The sequence below is a fragment of the Schistocerca piceifrons genome, chromosome 1 (assembly GCF_021461385.2).
Source record: "Schistocerca piceifrons isolate TAMUIC-IGC-003096 chromosome 1, iqSchPice1.1, whole genome shotgun sequence".
Classification (NCBI taxonomy): Eukaryota; Metazoa; Arthropoda; class Insecta; order Orthoptera; family Acrididae; genus Schistocerca; species Schistocerca piceifrons.
The window spans coordinates 103,945,058-103,964,068 of record NC_060138.1 but is presented as its reverse complement, the minus strand read 5'-3'; the positions used below and the strand labels follow the sequence as shown (position 1 = coordinate 103,964,068).

Sequence of the window (19,011 nt, the reverse complement as noted above, 5' to 3'; positions counted from 1 at the left end):
TTTGATTCCACTAACAGCCCTTACATATGACAAGAATGTCTTTGGGTTTTGTGGAACATCATTTGTCAATATTCTGCAACGGCAATCACTGAAGGCTTCACACATTGCTCTCATTGCTCTCTTGACAACCAAACACGTTTCGTTCAGTATGTCTTTATCCATAGCTCTGTTCTTTATTTTACGCCTATTATGCAGTAATCTCTGTTTCTTTAGTAGATCCTTCACAGCAACTGTATATATGGGGGGTCCCTCCCATTATGAACTATTCTACTGGATATATGTCTACCCACTGCATGGTCCGTTATTCTTTAAAAAATGTTAGCCGGAGTTCCTCTACATACTCCTGCCCTGTGCTGAAAGTTTTAAGTTCCTCATTGAGATATGACTACTGATTTTTTTTTTCTAGTTTACTGAACATATAAATCTTTCTGCTTGTTTTAGTTGTCCTTTGTGCTCTGATAATTATTGTTGCGACAACTGTATCATGGTCACTGATACCAGTTTTGATGTGGACATCCTCAAAGAGATGATGCCTGTTCTTGCCATTAGATCCAATATATTTCCATCATGAGTAGGATTTCTGTCTATATATTCTAAGTGTTTTTCAGAGAAGGCATTTAGTAATGTTTCACAGAATGTCTTATCATGCCTACCACTAACAAAACTGTAATTTTCCTGGTTGATTGTGGGATGATTGAAGTCGCCACCAGCTAAAATAGATGCTGCTGTCGCCAGCCTCATTGCGTGTACAACAGTAGTCCATTGGCACCAGTCTTCGTTGTGGCCATCGCATTCCTCTTCCACACTTACCTCTTGTGGAGAGGGAGTTGAGGGGGGGGGGGGGGGGCAAGCTGTGTGGCAGCCCCTTCACCATACACTGGTCTTGGCAGTCCAGCTCCATTCCATATGCACCTAGCTTTATGCAGCTGTGTTAATGCAGTGACATGCACTTACTTCCACCCAAAGTCTGTGATTCTGCCCTGTCATGTGGTGGACACCCATCTCTTATGGTCACTGGCTTCTGGGACCAATACAATAGCTCCACCTCTAACTAGGCTTCCTCTGGGCTAACCTCATTCTCAGTTCTGATCTTCCCTTTGCAACGACATCATCAGAGTTTGGCCCCTTTCACAGACTGTGACAGTCATGCGATGTGACTGTGTACTTTGTATCTTTGACACTTGGTGCAAAGTATTGAGACTTGCCGATGCTGCATTGTCTTTACACCAGCAACACAGCTCAGTATATAAATCGGTGCTTCATGCCTCAAGACATTCCCCTCGACTCACGGTCACATGTGCTCACTTGGGGACTGGCTGAGATTCGAGCTCCCACTTGTCATGGCCAGTACACTCATGAGTTAAGTGTGTTCCAATCCTTTGGATCTCACCCTGGCCATTTCTCTTATGAGAGGCATCAGTTCTTCACCTCATGTTGGCAAAGTCGTGTTTATGCTGGTGAATACATAGCTACTTGTTAGTAACTGTGTTCCATATCCCATTTCATGTGGAACATGTGTAGTCATTTGTTTTTTGATCGAACAAACACTAGGGCACTATTCTAGCCTCACCCCATTATGCTGCTTGTTTATTTGGTGTCATCATATCAGCAAGTAACTAACACTAAGAACTATTAATTTGTGAGATCATTTCAGTGCTCTCTGCAGTAATTTAATTATTTGGAAAAAAAAACCTGTTGTTTGTCATTATTGTTCATTGCACTAGTACCCAACCTTCCCACTCATAAGTCCTCAACTTTTTAGTGATTATTTAATTAAGTTATGTAGTGTTACATTCCTACAGATGTATACGTTTCCATCTAGGATTCTAAGAAATGAATGCACATGATAGCCGGCAGTTCTTGTAAGGAACACACCACATCCACATCTACGAGTATATTCTGCAAACCATTCCCATATTAAGGTCACTTCCCATTACATTTGTGTGTGGAGAGTAGGGAGAATCACTGCTCAAATGACTGTACACACTGTAATGAATCTGATGTTCATCTGGGCAGCTGATGGAAATAATATGTAGCAGCTCCTAGTATATTCCTAGATTCATCTCTCGATTCTGACTATTTAAGGTTTGTCAATAGATCTTTATTGGTAGTTAGCATCTATTTTCGAGCACCTGGTTGTACAGCGTTTTCAGCATTTTCACGACATTCTTCCATGGGTCAAACATACCTGTGACAATTCATGCTGCCCTTCTTTTTATACATTCAGTATCTTCTGTTAGTCCCATTTGGTGCAGGTCTCTCTTTTTTAAGTAATATTCTAGGGTGAGTCGCACAAGGTGTTTTGTAAGCAATGTCCTTTGTATATTGATTGCTTTGATTGCCTTTTCAGAGTAACCTTCCAATGAACAAATGCCTGACACCTGCTTTTCCTCCAACAATGCCTAATTATCCACACCTAGATATTTGTTTGAGTTGCAGATTCTAATTATGAGTCACTGATAATATTGCTATAGGATACTACATTTGTATATTTTGTGAAGTGGGGAATTATACATTTCTGATCATTTAGAGCATTTTGCCGACCTTTGCATCTCTCACAGGAAATGAAACTGGTTCGGGCAAACACGTTACATACATAAAATTGTAATTTTTTTCCCCACTTTTTCTGAACCATGAGTGACTTTTCAGCTGAATTTATTTGTTGTATTTGGAAATGAACACTTGTGTATTAGGCATAGTGTACAGTTGAAAACTACAAATATTAGCAAAAGCATTTGAAAGCCTTTTAAACTTACCAGCTGGTGACCACTGTGTTGTGACTCGCCGATTATTCAAAGTGCCGCCGCGCAATTACGCACGTCCTCTACGTGCGGCGCTGTCTGCCAGCCATGCAGCAGCTGCGCCACCTAAGCGGCCAGCCGAGCAGCGGCCGCTAGACTGAGACTCAGTGTTTAATCGAATGCCGACTTGTACACAGGTCAACTGACTCAGTGACTTATATGTGTTGTTGTGTTGTTCCTAAATATGTGTGTTAAACTTGAAGTTCTAACAATTGGCGACGACGTAGTGGATTTTTCCTTTTCACCGTTGACTCATAGGGTTCCATGGCTACTGTCGAGCAACTCTTGCAAAATCTCCTTGAACAGCAAACGCTTCTAACGGCGGCGATTTGCGATCAGCAAACGCTTCTAACAGCGGCGATTCGCGATTTCGTCGCGGCGTCAAATGCGGGGCATTTCTCGTCGTTGGCTGTACCTCCTTTTCCACCTTACGACGAGACGGTGGAAGACTGGTCTGATTATGAAAAACGTCTTCGACAGCACTTCTTGGCATTTCATGTCACGGACGAACAACCATGTAAGTCTCTGTTCCTTTCCTGGATTTCACCTCAAATGTATCGGTTGTTGTCGCAATTGGCTCCTTTGAAGGATCCTGCGTCTTTGTCCTTTGCTGAAATGTGCTCACTTCTGTCTGTCTATTTTCAAAAGCAAACGCATGTGGTAGCCTCTCGTATTGCCTTTTATCGTTGTCAAAAACAACCGAATCAATCCTATCGCGCTTGGGCTGCCGAACTTCACAGCCTCAGTCGAAAGTGTCAATTTGTTACTGACGTTCACAAAGAATCCTATGCTGATTCCATGGTCCGGGATGCTATTATCCGGTCGACGCCCGACAAAGAAGTTCGGCAATGTGCCCCTCAGTTGGCGAATCCGACTCTAGATGAAGTTCTCTCCATTGCGCAGTCTTTTGAAATTTCTCGCGCCGCTGGGGCGCAAATAGAAGCGTGGGGTGATGTCGGGGAAATACAACCTCTGTGCGCTGTTGACGACGCGTGCGGCGTGGCCTCGCCGGCCGACGTGGCCGCAGTACGCTCCCACGCGCGGCTTCGGCCTAGCTGTAAACAACCCACTACGAAACTGCAACAAAATCCCCGGCAACTTCCTTCATGTCCGCGGTGTTTTACGAAACATTCACACGAGGATTGTCCCCAATGTTGGGCTGTGTGTCACAATTGCAAAAAGAAAGGTCATGTGTCTTCCGTTTGTAAATCCGACCGCATACATGAACGTGACGCTGATTCTGATTCTGTGTTGTCTGTCAATTGCAGTTCTTCCCTTTCAGGGAAGTTATTCCTCACTGTCCAAATCCTTGGTCGAGATGTTCGCATGCAAGTGGATACCGGTTCTGCCGCCACTATCATTAATTCTCAGACGTATCTTCAGCTGGGTTCTCCACTCCTGTCCCCTGTCACTCGGCAATTACGGACGTACAATAAACAGAAGATTTCTCTCTTGGGACAGTTTAATGCTGAGGTATCTTAAACATCCGTCGTTCGCACTGTTCCCGTATTTGTGGTTGACCAGAGCAACGCAGAAAATCTTTTTGGTTTTGATGCCTTTCCTGTTTTTGGGTTCTCCATAGATGACTCTGTCAATATCGTCTCTGATGCTACTCCTTATGCTCAACTGGATTCCTTGTCGACGACATTTTCGTCCCTTTTTTCTCCTGGTTTAGGCCGTGCGACCGACTTTGAAGCTCATATCACGCTCAAACCCACTGCTCGGCCTAAGTTTTTTTGGGCTCGGCCCATTCCTGTGGCCCTTCGTGATCGGGTAAAACGGGAGTTGGATTGTCTCACTGCGTCAGGGGTCTTGCTTCCTGTCACTTCCAGTGAGTGGTCCTCTCCTGTCGTTGTAGTTGCTAAGCCCAGTGGTGATATTCGTCTCTGTGGCGATTTCTAAGCCACTGTAAATGCTCAATGCCTCATCGACACTTACCCTATGCCCCATCCTGAAGAACTGTTCACTAAACTTGCTGGAGGACAGTATTTTTCTAAAATTGACCTGTCAGAAGCTTAACATCAACTTCCTCTCGACGCTGCTTCCCGGCAGTTTCTGGTCCTTAACACGCCTTTCGCCCTCTATCAATACCAACGCTTGCCATTCGGGGTTGCTAGCGCCCCTGCTCTCTTTCAGCGATTCTTGGAACAATTATTGCTCCCTGTCCCTGGGTGTATCAATTATATGGACGACATTGTTGTCACTGGCTCCACCACTGAAGAACATCTTCAAAATCTCCGCACACTTTTTAATGTCTTACAGACTGCCGGTCTTAAGTGTAATCTTCAGAAATCACAATTTTTTTCAGGCATCTATCACGTACTTGGGGTTTCAAATCTCTCGGGATGGTATTCGTCCGCTTCAACACACTGTCGCTGCGATCGATGCCCTTCCTCGCCCTACGTCTGTTAAGGAACTGCAGGCCTTCTTGGAGAAAATAGCATACTATCACAAGTTTTTACCATCTGCGGCGTCGGTGGCTCAGCCGTTGCATCGCCTGTTGGATAAAAACGTGCCTTTTCACTGGTCCGCGTCATGTGACGCGGCTTTCCGGAAGTTAAAGACTATGCTGAAACAGGCCCTGTGCCTGGCTACTTATCGACCTGGCCAACATCTTGTTCTTGCCACAGACGCCTCTCAATACGGGGTCGGTGCAGTCCTTGCACACTGTTTTTCTGACGGTTCGGAACAACCCATCGCTTATGCCTCCAAAACGCTCACGGATGCCCAACAAAAGTATTCTCAAATTGAGAAAGAAGCTTTGGCCATCATTTATGCTCTTCATAAGTTTGGCGTTTTTCTCTATGGCTCAAAATTTCATCTTGTTACGGATCACAAACCACTTGTTTCCTTGTTTCATCCATCAACGTCACTTCCCGACAAGGCTGCACACTGCCTCCAGCGTTGGGCTCTTTACTTGTCCCGTTTCAATTATGAGATTCATTTCCGGCCAACGGCTCAACGTGCGAATGCTGATGCTTTGTCTCGCCTTCCCATGGGTCCTGATCAGGCATTCGACAGGGACGAACTTTTGTGTTTCCACCTGGATGTTGCCGAGCAGCAGGTTGTGGACGGGTTCCCCATCACTGGGGACAGGCTGGCGGCTGCTACGGGTTCTGACCCTACCCTCTCCCGGGTTTTATGCTGTATTCAGAAGGGTTGGCCAGATCGCCCGTCCGCTAAGACTTCTGATCCGTTGCGGAACTACTACACTTTGCGCTACTGCCTCACGGCTAGGGATGGTGTTATCCTCCTCTCCACTGACAATGCTTCGCCGCGTGTTGTGGTACCTGCATCTTTGCGTGCTTCGGTCTTGCGCCTCCTTCACCAGGGGCACTGGGGTGTGTCTCGCACAAAATCTCTGGCGCGCCGTCATGTGTACTGGCTGGCGGCGACTCTGAAATAGCACACATGGTCGCTGCCTGCGGCCCTTGTGCGTCACAGGCCGCCGCCCTGAAGTCATCTTTGTCACCGTGGCCTTCGCCTGAGAAGCCCTGTGAGCGCGTTCATGCCGACTTTGCGGGACCTTTTTTGGGTACTTATTGGCTCCTCGTAATTGACACCTACTCTAACTTTCCTTTCATTGTCCGTTGCTCGTCACCTACCACCGCGGCAACCACCAGTGCTCTCGCCCGCATTTTTTCTTTGGAAGGCCTCCCCTCTACTCTTGTTACTGATAATGGTCCGCAGTTTGTCTCTTCCGACTTTGCGGATTTTTGTGCTCGTCACGGCGTTACGCATGTCACGGCCCCGCCGTTCCATCCACAATCCAACGGTGAGGCTGAACGGCTGGTCCGCACATTTAAGGCTCAAATGCGGAAACTTCTGACTTCTTCTGCTGCTGATGATCCGCTTCTCCAGTTCCTGGCGTCTTACCGTTTCACCCCCATGGGCGATCACAGCCCGGCTGAGCTCTTACATGGCCGACAGCCCCGCACGCTCCTTCATCTTCTGCGGCCTCCCACCTCACGGCCGCAGGTGCCTTCACTTGGCCGGTTCACCGCCGACGACCTTGTCTGGGTACGGGGATATGGCAGGCGGCCAAAATGGAGCCCGGGCCGCATCTTACGAAACCGTGGCAGACGCCTGTATGAAATCCAGACGGACACGGGTGTTGCAGTGCGTCATTCAGATCAGCTTGCAGCGATTCCAGCACCAGAACGGACGCCACCAGGAGACGTGCCCATGCAGGAACCGGAGGATCATCCTCTGTCAGAGTACATCTACTCGCCTCCTCCTCCAACGGACGCCGACACATCGCCCACGTCTCCTGTCATCTTGACCCGTTATCATCGGGGACACTTCCGTCCGTACGGGAAGCCTCCTCCTTGAGACTTTACGGCGAGTCAAACAACGCCTATGGACGTAAGCCATCTCCAGGACACCTCCATCAAGACCAGTGCAACAATTTCAAAGGGGGGAAAAGTGTTGTGACTCGCTGATTATTCAAAGTGCCGCCGCGCAATTACGCACGTCCTCTACGTGCGGCGCTGTCTGCCAGCCATGCAGCAGCTGCGCCACCTAAGCGGCCAGCCGAGCAGCGGCCGCTAGACTGAGACTCAGTGTTTAATCGAATGCCGACTTGTACACAGGTCAACTTACTCAGTGACTTATATGTGTTGTTGTGTTGTTCCTAAATATATGTGTTAAACTTGAAGTTCTAACACACTGACTAGCTGCATTAAATAGAGTATCACACGAGATGAACCATTTGATATTTATTTCATAGATATTCTGTCAATGTGACATATTTGTAAACCCTAGTCATACATGCAGTGGTTCCTGAAGAGTCTGCTATGGCTCAGCTCAGCTCAGGTGATTAATATGGCAGACAATGGAAAGGGACTGCTCAACAGAGAACCAAGTTAGTTCTTTTATATGCAGAAACAAAGAGTGTAATTATTACACAGATGTTTGCTTCAACATTTTAGCACAAGCTGGGCTTCCGCCAAAAACACAGTCTTTAGGTTGCATCAGCAATTTGAAAATAATGTAATGTTAGAATCAAAGCAGCCATGTGTATCTCAAATCTGATGACCTGAAAATATGAAAGCCGTAAGAGTGGCAATGCAATGCAGCCCCCATAAGTCAACAAGGGGAGCCACAGTTGAACCTGGAATCTCACATCAGTCTATTCAGCACATTCATAATTCAGACCTTCATTTATTCCCTCCAAAATGACAGAGTTGCATATTCTTCTCGATTAGTAGAAAGAAGACAGGCATAATTTTGCTGCTTGGGTTATGAAGAGGAAAGTGGAAGGAGTCCTGCATGACATCTGGTCCTCCGTAGAGGTGTACATCCATGTTAATGTATTGGTCAAACAACAGAATGTGACATTTTGGGCTACTGTACATCTGTGACATTTTATGAAATGGACAGTAACAGTCATAAAGTGTCTGTTTGGGCTGCCATATCAAGCCACAGATTAATTGGACCTTTCTTTTTTGACAAAACTATCAGTTCTGAATGGTACATGGGCATGTTACAGAACTAGTTCCTCCTGCAATTTATGCCATTTGACTTCAAATGCACATTCAGTGGTCTATGCATGTAGCCTGCCCTCACTCAACCGATGTTGTTCTTGACTTTCTGCATGAAACATTTGGTGAAAGAGTACTTTCTCACTGCTTTCCTCAGTGTCCTAAGTGTGGTCAAATTTGGCCACATCAAATCCCCGGCATCAGTCCCTGCAATTTTTTCTTGTGGGGATATTTAAAATCAGAAGTCTTCCGTGAGCATCCACAAAATCTAGTGGATATCAGATCTCGTGTTGTGGAAGTGTACAACACTATAGATGAAGGTATCTGTCACAAGAAGTGCAGAAAATGAGTGTTCATCTTGAACAGCAACAGCAGCAAAGTGGTGGTCACATTGGACATGTTGTCTATTGACATCAATTCTCTATGATAGTATTAAAATGAATATAAGAATAAATACTTAGGATTAAAGGAGCACTGAAAAGCAGAAGCACTAAGTTGGTGATAGGCACACACAAAAGAAGGAAAACTTGCTAGCTTTCAGGGTTATCCTGTGAGGAGCTGAAGTACATGCACACATTCTTTCACACACATGCATACTCACGCCTATGCCTCTACGTGGTGCCAGCTAGTCAGTCGTGTGTGTGTGTGTGTGTGTGTGTGTGTGTGTGTGTGTGTGTGTGTGTGTTTGCATACTGTATGTAGCTTGTCAAAGGGTAACTCCAAAAGATAGAAAGTTTTCCTTCTTTTATGCTGTGCCTATCAGTGACTCAATGCGTCTCTTTTAACCCTAAATTATTTACATTCTACAAGAACTTTCCTACAACATTTTTAAGTATAACAGTTTCAACATCTCTTGCACACTCCTGTAGCCTCTCTCAAACATAATTAAATACTTAAAATTAATTGCCTGTCAATAAGCCATATTTGTGTATTTTCTAAGAAGTGATTTGTATATTGTAGCTTTTCCGCGCTTACATTTCTACTCAGCAAGGGTCAATCAGTTTGAGACAGAGTAATACACGGGGTGTATCAAAAAGAATCACCCAATTTTTAAAAAATCATAAATATTATGTTATTTGAGATACATGTGTGAACAATGTACTTTTGGAAAGGGCAAACTCTTGAGTTTTACATGGTTCCCGCTAGGTAGCAGCAGTGTGTGGCCACTTCATTTATAGTAAAAATGGTGTTGGGACAACAGAAAGTGTTTCGTGTTCTACGTTTTGAGCAGTGCACATCAATAATAAGTGTTCAGCGTGACTTTTGTACTAGTTGTGGTGTGGATCCCCTACAGCGCAAAGCATTAAATGATGGCATGAACTATTCCGATAATCCTTAAATCAAAGGGTTACTGAATGATGGACCAAATGATTCAGTCTTACATTACTGGCCTCCAAGGTCACCGGACCTGACTTTATATGATTTCTTGAGGGGGTTTATAAAAAACTCTGTTTATGTGGCTACATTACCAACAATAATAAATGAACTGAGATATCGCATAACAGCAACTGTGGAACCTATAACTGAAGACATGCTCGCTGCAGTGTGGGAACAATTTGAATATGGCATTGACATATGCCGTGCATCTCAAGGGAGCATAATGAACACCTATTGGGGGGGGGGAAACTTTTTGCATTCCCACTGATGAAAAAAAAAAAAATTGTATATGTTTATTAATTCTGGAAATATAGACTTGCCAGATCAGATGATCCTTTTTTATACACCCTGTATTTAGTGTGAACTGTGCCATTATTTTGCAATTCTGCTTTTTTGCTATAGGTTGTATGTTTTGTGTTAGGTTTTTCCCGTTATTTCTGTATGTCTTATTCCCTTCAGATTAGTGCACTGCTTATCATACTGATCAAAGAGCTCTAATGTCAAGTTATTGACTACCACACACAAAATTGAAATAAGACTTGCTAGCTTTTGGAATAAATCCCTTGATGAGCTATAGCATGCATATGCCACCGCCCCCCCCCCCCCCTCCCAGTGCACACCTATCCCCTTCCTGGTACCCCTCCCCTGGATGTGTCCAACCACTCTTCCACTCCCCCCCCACCCCCCACCCCACACCACCCACCACCCACCCCACACACCTCTCTGTGCTCTGTGGCCCCTACATTGTGCCATTTTCCATGGCTTCTTTTGATAACAAACAAAAAATATTTGTGTGGTCTCTATCAAAACACTTTTGCTGGGTTTCAGCAAATATGAGCTCTTTTCAGCAGTGGTCACAACAGAATAACTTCAGTTCATGCAGTACAGAATATTCTATCGATATTTGTGATTTTATTACTATTATAATGTATCTGTCAAATTATCTTTAATTTTAACATTTACTTTTTGCTTCTAGATTATGGCTGAGGAAACAAATGTCATTCTGGAAGATGTACCAGGTGGCAAGCAGGAAGAGGAACAACCATCAAATTTAAATAATGACAATAACAATGGTGAAAATGTTGTTGCAGCAGCTCCAGTTATCCCTTTGAATCCATATGCATATCTGGAAAGAAACGAGTTTACTTCTGAAAGGTTCAAAATAGAAGTTAGAGGACTACCTAAATACTATGGAATTGGTGTAAGGTTTGATAATCTTCAAACATTTACCTGTTATTTGTGTTTGGTGTAAATTATGTTATTGGTTATAACCAGTGTCTTGGTCGTATGGGAGGAAAATTATGTGTACATATTTTAAAATCTCACCAAAATGTTAACAAAAATAGAAAGTTAGATTCAGAAAACAGTTCCTGGGCTTCAGCCACACCAAGTGGTTAATAGATCCACAAGCTTGCAGCTGAGTGATTCTCAGTTGTTGTCAAATGGTAACTGAATGCTATGTTGTTGTTGTTGTTGTTGTTGTTGTTGGATGGTGCTCAGTCCATTGCAGCATAAGGCGATGTCTTGTCCTACATCTGTCACATCTACTTGAACCTCACAGTGTTTGTGCTCCAGTGCTGTATGCAGCTGCAAACTACTGTGTTATTAGATATTTTCATCTCTAGAGCATCTTTAATTACACTCAGAAATTGTTAGCATTTGTGATTATGGAGAAATTGTTAATGTAATTTTGTGTCCATTTTTCATTGGAATTTCAGCTACCTGCTGATTTGTCTGGGTAGTGTAGTTGCAGACACCTGTCATGTCCAGTCTGGCATAGTTCTACTACATGCACAATCTGCCTGATGCAATTCTGTTTGCACTATCATGGTATTCCTTAAATGACAGAAATTCTGAGTTTTACATTACGGTTACTTCGACAGGAACCGTCTCTGTGACACATGACGCCTCTCGTGTAGTGACTGCAACTGGAGTTAATTGAGCTTCTCAAACCTGAGTCTCCTGTGCTAACTACTACACCACCCAGGCAAGTGACTTCACACAACTATACGGACTACACTAGCATGTCTCACTCCTCAATCCAAATTCCCATTTATGTCTCGGCCCACTTGTTATATGCCGACGGAGATGCTAATGTCAAAATCAGTTTATTCCATAGTAAATTTGTGAGTATTTGAAAGTTGCTTTCCTGAAAAGTTATCCAAAAGATCAATAAAAAACAAGCCATAGGCAACTAAGGGAATTAAAATCTCATGTAAGAGGAAGATTGAAATTTACGTAAAGGCCAGAGTAAGTCAGTATCTGACATTACTTGCATACTACAAAAAATATGTAGTATTTTAAAGAAAGTCATTAAAATGTCCAGAAGTATGCATGTCCTGAAAAAAATAAATAATGCAGATAATAAGATTAAAATTATACAAGACAGTGTCAAACAGAACAGCCAGTCACTGCACAGGGTTCCATAACAATTAAACTAAATGACAACATTTTCACAAGCTTTTAACAATCACTTTCTAAATGTAACAGCAAATATAGGGTTAAATGGTTCAGTTGAAGAAGCAGGAGGATATATTAAAATGTCATTCCATAAAACCTTAAGCAACTAGAAGTTAGCACCAACTTCCTCCATTGAAATTAATACAATTATAAGAATTCTAAAAAATAAAAAAAGCTCTTATGGGGTTGATGGAATTTTGAGCATATTTCTGAAAAGTTGTAACAACTTAATAAGTAATGTCCTTAGTGATATATGCAATGCAGCATTGGCACTGGGAATGTTTACAGGCAGGTTAAAATATGCAGTTGTTAAACCACTTCATAAAAGAGGTGACAATATAAAAAGTAATGTACTCAAGACCAGTAACACACATTTGAAAACAGTTTGCTTAGCATATCACAGTTTGGATTCTGGAGAGTTTGCCTGACTGAGAATACTATTTATTCACCCATCAATTAGCATAAGCCTTACATAATAATATATCACCAGTTGGTACTTTTTGTGATCTCATCAAGTTCTTCAATTGTGTAGATTATGATTCTCTCCTAGAAAAACTCAAGTTTTATGGAACTGATGGTTTTACACACGGCCGGTTTGAATCATGCTTGGCAAACAGAATGCAAAAGGTTGTGCCAAATTATTCAAACAATGTTGGAAGAGTAACAAATTTTAGTCACTGGGGAAAAATTACAAACGGATTTTCACAGGTTTCAATTTTGGGTCCATGCCTATTCCTTATATATGTAAATGATCTTCAACTTAACATTCAACATGCAGAACTGGTACTTTTTTCAGATGATACAAGTGCTATAGCAAATCCCATTGGAGAGAAAATGACAGAATAGGTGGTAAATGATGTTTTCCAAAGAATTATGAAGTAGTTTTCAGAAAATGGACTCTCCCTAAATTCTGAAAAAGCACACTATATTCAGTATTGTACAACAAATAGTCATACCCACAATTGATGTAGCGCATGAACAAGAGTAAGTAAGCAGTGTTAAATGTTCCAAAATTTGGGTGCACATACTGATGAAAACGTGAACTGGGAGAAACATGTTATGAGCTTCTAAAACACTTAAAGTCAACTAATTTTTCTCCTCATACAATTGCTAATCTTGGAAACCAATGAATTAACTTCCTGAAATATATTTCATATTTCCACTCAAATAATTTCTTATGAAATAATTTTCTGGGGTAACTCATCACTTAGAAAGAAAGTATTGATTGCACAAAAGCAAGCAGTAAGAATAATATGTGGTGTTCACCCACGGACATCATGTAGGTTCCTTTTTAAGGAGCTAGGCATTTTAACTGCACCATCACAATACCTGTACACGATAATCAAAGTAGTCATAAATAATAACTCACAATTTGAGAAGAACAGTGATGTCCCTACCTACAACACTAGAGGGACAAATGACCTTCATTATCCATTTTGAAAACTGCCAGTGGCTCAGAGAGGATTTCAGTTTGAAGCAATAAACAATTTTCATTCTTTGCCCAGTAACTTAAAATGTCTGACAGGTAGCGAGGTAAGCTTTAAATCTAAGTCAAAATAATTTCTCCTGGACAACTCCTTCTATTCCATTGATGAATTTCTGCTCAAAAGCTGGTAGCCGTTACAAAAAAAAATTTAAGTGTAGTTCCACAAGGAGGAATCAGTGATCATGTGTTAATTAGTCTTAACACTAATAGCCTGTACATATCCTGTAAACTGACTCACTCCACATCATTTAGATAAAAGAATCATTCAAATGATCTGTGGAACGTGTGATCAACTAAGCAACCCCCTAAACTCGAACAGCATTGCAGAGTCTCTCGAACTGTATTGGAATAGCACCTCAGCATGGAATGACACTGGGGATGGTGCATGAAACCAAGACATAAATGCTTCAATAAAATGGAACTATATGGTTTCAGAGACCTTTTCAAATCACATCTATGGTGTATCGATAAAACAATATGTACTGATATATTTTGTATATGATGGTACTGATGTGTGATGTGGTGCGCCAACGTGGCATAGTGGTTAGCACATCCGCCTTGTAAGCAATAGACCCCTAGTACGAAGCCCAGCCTTGGTACAAATTTTCAGTGTCGCTCCAGCCTGCATATATGCATGTCATAGATGTGTGAGTTATGAGAAGGCCTCTGAAATCATTTAATTTCATTTGATTGAAGCACCTTCACCTGGGTTCCAGGCAGGATCCCCCATGTTGTTTGATGCTGAAGTGCTATTCCAGCACAGTTGGAGAGCTTCTGCAGTGCTGTTTGAGTTTAGGGGAAATGCCAAGTGGGCTGGGGCATGGATGGAAATTTGGATTGAGGAGGAAGGCGTGTTAGGGTAGTCCGTGCAGTTGTGCCAAATCGGTTGCCAGGATGGCATAGTGGTTAGTGCATCTGCCTAGTGAGCAGGGAGGCCTGGGTACAAATCCAGTTATTGGTTCAAATTTTCATTTGTTGCTTCAGTCTGCATATATATGTACATCATAGATGTTTGAAACTAGAAAAGTTCTCTGGAATCATATAGTTTCATTTGTACTTCTGCAGTGTGTGAATGGAAGCTATATTTAACTTAAGTATTGGCACTTTTAGGCGCAACCATGTCTCAGTTAAAATGAGTGTTAACTAGTTGCAACTTTTCTAACTGATGTGCCAAAGTATATGGGCTGGCACAGCTTTAATGTTGACATCTCCAGCAGTCGCTTTCTCTTATGGTGGCTACCTGTGGCTTCCACAACAATGTACTTGCACTTCTAACAGCACCAGCTCCTGAAAATGACTAGCACAGCTTTTCACTGCTGTGTGACAAGGAATGGCTTTTGTAGCAGTGGTTACACCATCCTTCTGCCTCAAGATACTTTCTGATTGTTGATGCCAAAATGCTTGTTTCCTAAATTAAATTTATACATTTTGTGATTTGTGAAAACATCAAAATTTAGTATGATAATTTTTTGTGTATTTTTATCTTTACTGATTACCAGTTTTTAATAAAGAATGATTTTGCATTTATTAAGGATGTATAAGATTTGAATTTTTGGAACTGCTCCTCAATTTTGTCACAAATGAGGTGTTTCTTGTTGATTCGAGTAACTCTCCCCACTATTTACGCGTTTCATTTCAGATGAATATAATCATCCACCTTTGTACCTTTTGATCAGTGCTGCTCAATATTTTATTGATGTAGTAATAGTAGTAGCAGTAGTAGTAGTAGGCTTCTAAGAGACTCAAAGCTCCTGTGCCAATCTCATATGATTCCTCTAGATGCTCCTGTTGCCAATTATTTATTCCCTATATTTCACATATGCAATCAATTTTATTGTGCCAAGTACTCCTGAGTCTCCCCCTTGGTCTTTTGCCATATGGCTTCTCCCTGAATATTCTTAACACAATTTGGTCTTCTTTCATTCTCATCAGATGTCCAGCCTATTGCAGTCTTCTAGCATTTATTATGTTTACTATCATTGGTTGTTTTGATAGTTCGTGGATTTCTATGTTATGTCTTCTCTTCCAGCATTGTGATTCATTGTCATACTATGGACCAAATATTTTTCTATAAACTTTATTCTCAAATACTTGTAAATGGTGGTGGTCTGTTTTCATTAGGCTCCATGATTCTGCCCCATAGATTAGAACTGCTCTGATGATTGTATTATATAACTTTATTTTAGTTTTCCTAGTCAGCAGTTTGGACCCTAAAAGATTTTGTATTGCATAACAGGCTCAGTTAGCATTTTGCATCTCGCTTTTATTTCTATATGTCTCTGATTTTGTTCATCTATTACTGATCCCAGAAATTTGAACTGTTCAATGTGCTCGAATTTGTGTTCACCAACTATTAGATGTGATTGGTTATCCCATTGATCTCTACATCTTTGAACTATCATGTATTTCATTTTCTTGTCATTTACTTTCAGGCCAAGTCTTGGTGCTTCTGTCGCAAACTCCACAAATAATTGCCTAATCTCTATTTCACTGTTTAAAGTGAGCACTACATCATCTGCTTATGATAACATGTTAATTTTGCTTTCTTGGAGGATCCCAGCAGGTACCAGTTTGAGTTTCCTCACAACTCTTTCTAAAGCTATATCGAAGAGAAGGGAGACAAAACATCTTCTTGTCTTAACCATGTTTTATTTTTAAAATGGTCAGACTTTAATCCATTTGGTAAAACCCTGCTTGTATTTTCATACTTGCATACTTTCCAGAGATTTATCACTTTAATTGGGAAACCAAATTCAGTCATTACATTCCACAAGCTTGGTCTATGGATGGAGTCATAAGCTTTCATGAAATTGATGAACAGATAATGTATCTTTTGTTTATATTCACAAACTTTTTCATTTATCGATTTGATTGCAAATATGTTGTCAGTGGTGAATGTGTTTTTGCAGAAGCCATTTTGATAATCCCCAATTATATTTTCTGCATATGGTTTTAAGCGGCATAGCAAAAACAAGATAAGATCTTATAACCTGTATTGACCAATGATATTCCTATATAGTTTCTGAGATCTTCCCTGTCTCCTTTTTATGAAATTATGGAAAAAAAACCACGGAAAAAATGGTTGCAAACAAATAAGAATCCTGAAATAGAACTTGCTTATCAGCAGGCTCAAATGCAGACAAACAAAATTAACTGGAAGAAAAAGAAACAATTCCTAAAACAACAGATTGAATCTGTTCATGAATATAATCAAAATATCATCCAGAAAATTTATGGTACAATCAACAAAATTAGTAAAGGTTTTAATTACAAAACCACGGTGATGAAGGATTTAAATGGCTATATGATGATGGAACTAAGAAAAATTTTAGTGACAAGCAAGGAGTATTTTGACAATTTACTGAATTGTTCTGATCCAGAAGCACCAATTACTAGTTCCAGCAACAGTCACAACTGTGAGGAAATTCCAGAACCTACATATGAGGAGCTGGTAGAGTGTATCAAACGCCTAAAAAGTGGTAAAGCAGCTGGCCGTGACAGTATCCCAGCTGAGATACTAAAATATGGAGGCGAAGCATTGCACAGTAGTTTATTTCATCTTATACAGATAATCTGGAAAACAGAACATTCCAACAGAGTGGAGAGAATCATTAATAGTCCATACACATAAAAAAGGATTTTATTGATGAAAGTTTAAAAAAAAAAGAACAATACAGTGTTCTATAGCAGAATCATTACAGTTTGCATGTATGTGTACTTTTTACTTAACTAGCTCTAAGAAAAGGGCGTTTTCTAAAAGCTTTGAAGTGATGTCAGTCTTTTTTATGTGCCTGTTATCTGCTCGACCTCAACTATGTAATGAAATAAGGTACACAAACAGTTAAAATATGATCACAAACACAACAGAGTTTACACAATTCTCAGGATGGTGGCACACATGGCTTCCCTTCCGTAGGCTACCTCGATGACTGCGGTGACAGGAAGGGCATTCAGCTGCAGAGTTAAATAAAATAAATTTGACGGAACATAAATACAGTGAATCCCCGAACTGTACTGTATTAACGCCAACAATGAGACGTCCTCAGGGTGGGATTGACATTTTGAAATCATTTGTATGGTGATGTAAGTTAAGATCCCATATACCTCCCCCTGCAGCCATTACACAATGCTGTGTGATGTTTCAGAGCCTTAAAATTGACAGCAGTCTGAATGTTGGCTATGTAGTGTAGTGGCTAACATATGAGCCTGATGTGCAGAAAGTTGCGGTTAAAATCTCATCAGGTGCTTCAAATGTTTTTTATTTTTTATACTGAATCAAAATGACTGTGGTGAATATTTTTGTTGTGTTTAGGAATCCTGTATATTCGGTTCACTAGACAAACAATCAAACAACTTGTATAAATGAGTTTTATTACAACAAGACAAGTGAAAATACTTAATTTTGAATCAATCTTCTTCAGAATATACAGAATTAAGGCACCAGCAAAACACAAAAGCCCACGACAAAACAAAACTAAGACAATCTGTGGCAGCTGGTGGCTCTGGATTCAAAGCGTTAACAGGTTGTCGCTGTGTTATTCCTCCTACATCGTCGGCACCATGTTATTCAGACATCTCGTTGCCATATTGTTGTGTCTAGGAATCGTGCATACTCGGTTCATTAGACAAACTGAACAACTCGTATAAATGAGTTCTATTACAACAAGACAAGTGCAAATACTTAATTTTGAATCAATCTTCTTCAGAATAGACAAACGCAAGTAACACTTCTGGTCCTAGCAACCGCTTCTAACAAAAGTCTCTCAACTGAACTGCAATGACTGCTGATCTCTAACTGTGCTACGTAGAGAGTGCTAATGAATAGGCTACAATGTGTCAGATAATGAAGTGGCTAATGTTGAAGCTGCTATCGAAGTGGGCTGCCACCAATCGGCATGGCGTTTATGTTGTCTTCACCTAGGTGCAACTGCTGTCGCACTGTTGTCCTGAAGGGAGGTCAGTCAGAGTGTGATTGTCTGACTTCTTTTAACAGCTTTGTCTTTTCTGTCATTCCCAAGTGGTATTTCAGTGCTAACTTTAGGCCGTGAAAATTTTTATTTAATTAATTGGTTTAAATACAATTTTTAAAATTTATAATCTTTTGTTATGTCATTTTAATCATTGTAAAAAATTTTGGTTTGGCCCTTATTTTTTCTTCTCGTCATTTTCTTTTCATTTGGAATCTTTGCGCATGTGATAATTTTATTTATCAATCACAATATTTACATGTTTGAAAATGTCAACCTAAAAAAAGAGGAAATAATCTGTTTTTGTATTGGCTTTTCGGTGGTGTCAGAAACATATGTTTCATTATGTACAAGATGTACATTTTTTTGAGTGGCAATAGTCATACAAATAATGGAAACATAAATTCATGTTGCTCTATGGAGAAAGTAATACAGAT

The 19,011-nt window shown here is 41.1% G+C and overlaps 1 protein-coding gene across 3 annotated transcripts in view; it reads left to right on the top strand.

The window, feature by feature from the left end:
• Positions 1–19,011, top strand: part of LOC124796444 (tRNA (uracil-5-)-methyltransferase homolog A-like) — an 89,886-nt gene that overhangs the window by 10,051 nt on the left and 60,824 nt on the right. For all 3 annotated transcript variants that reach the window (XM_047260668.1, XM_047260647.1, XM_047260658.1), the window contains one exon: positions 10,638–10,862. In XM_047260668.1, the coding sequence (XP_047116624.1) occupies positions 10,641–10,862 (222 nt within the window). In that variant the 5' untranslated portion in view covers positions 10,638–10,640. The remainder of the gene's footprint in view (positions 1–10,637; positions 10,863–19,011) is intronic.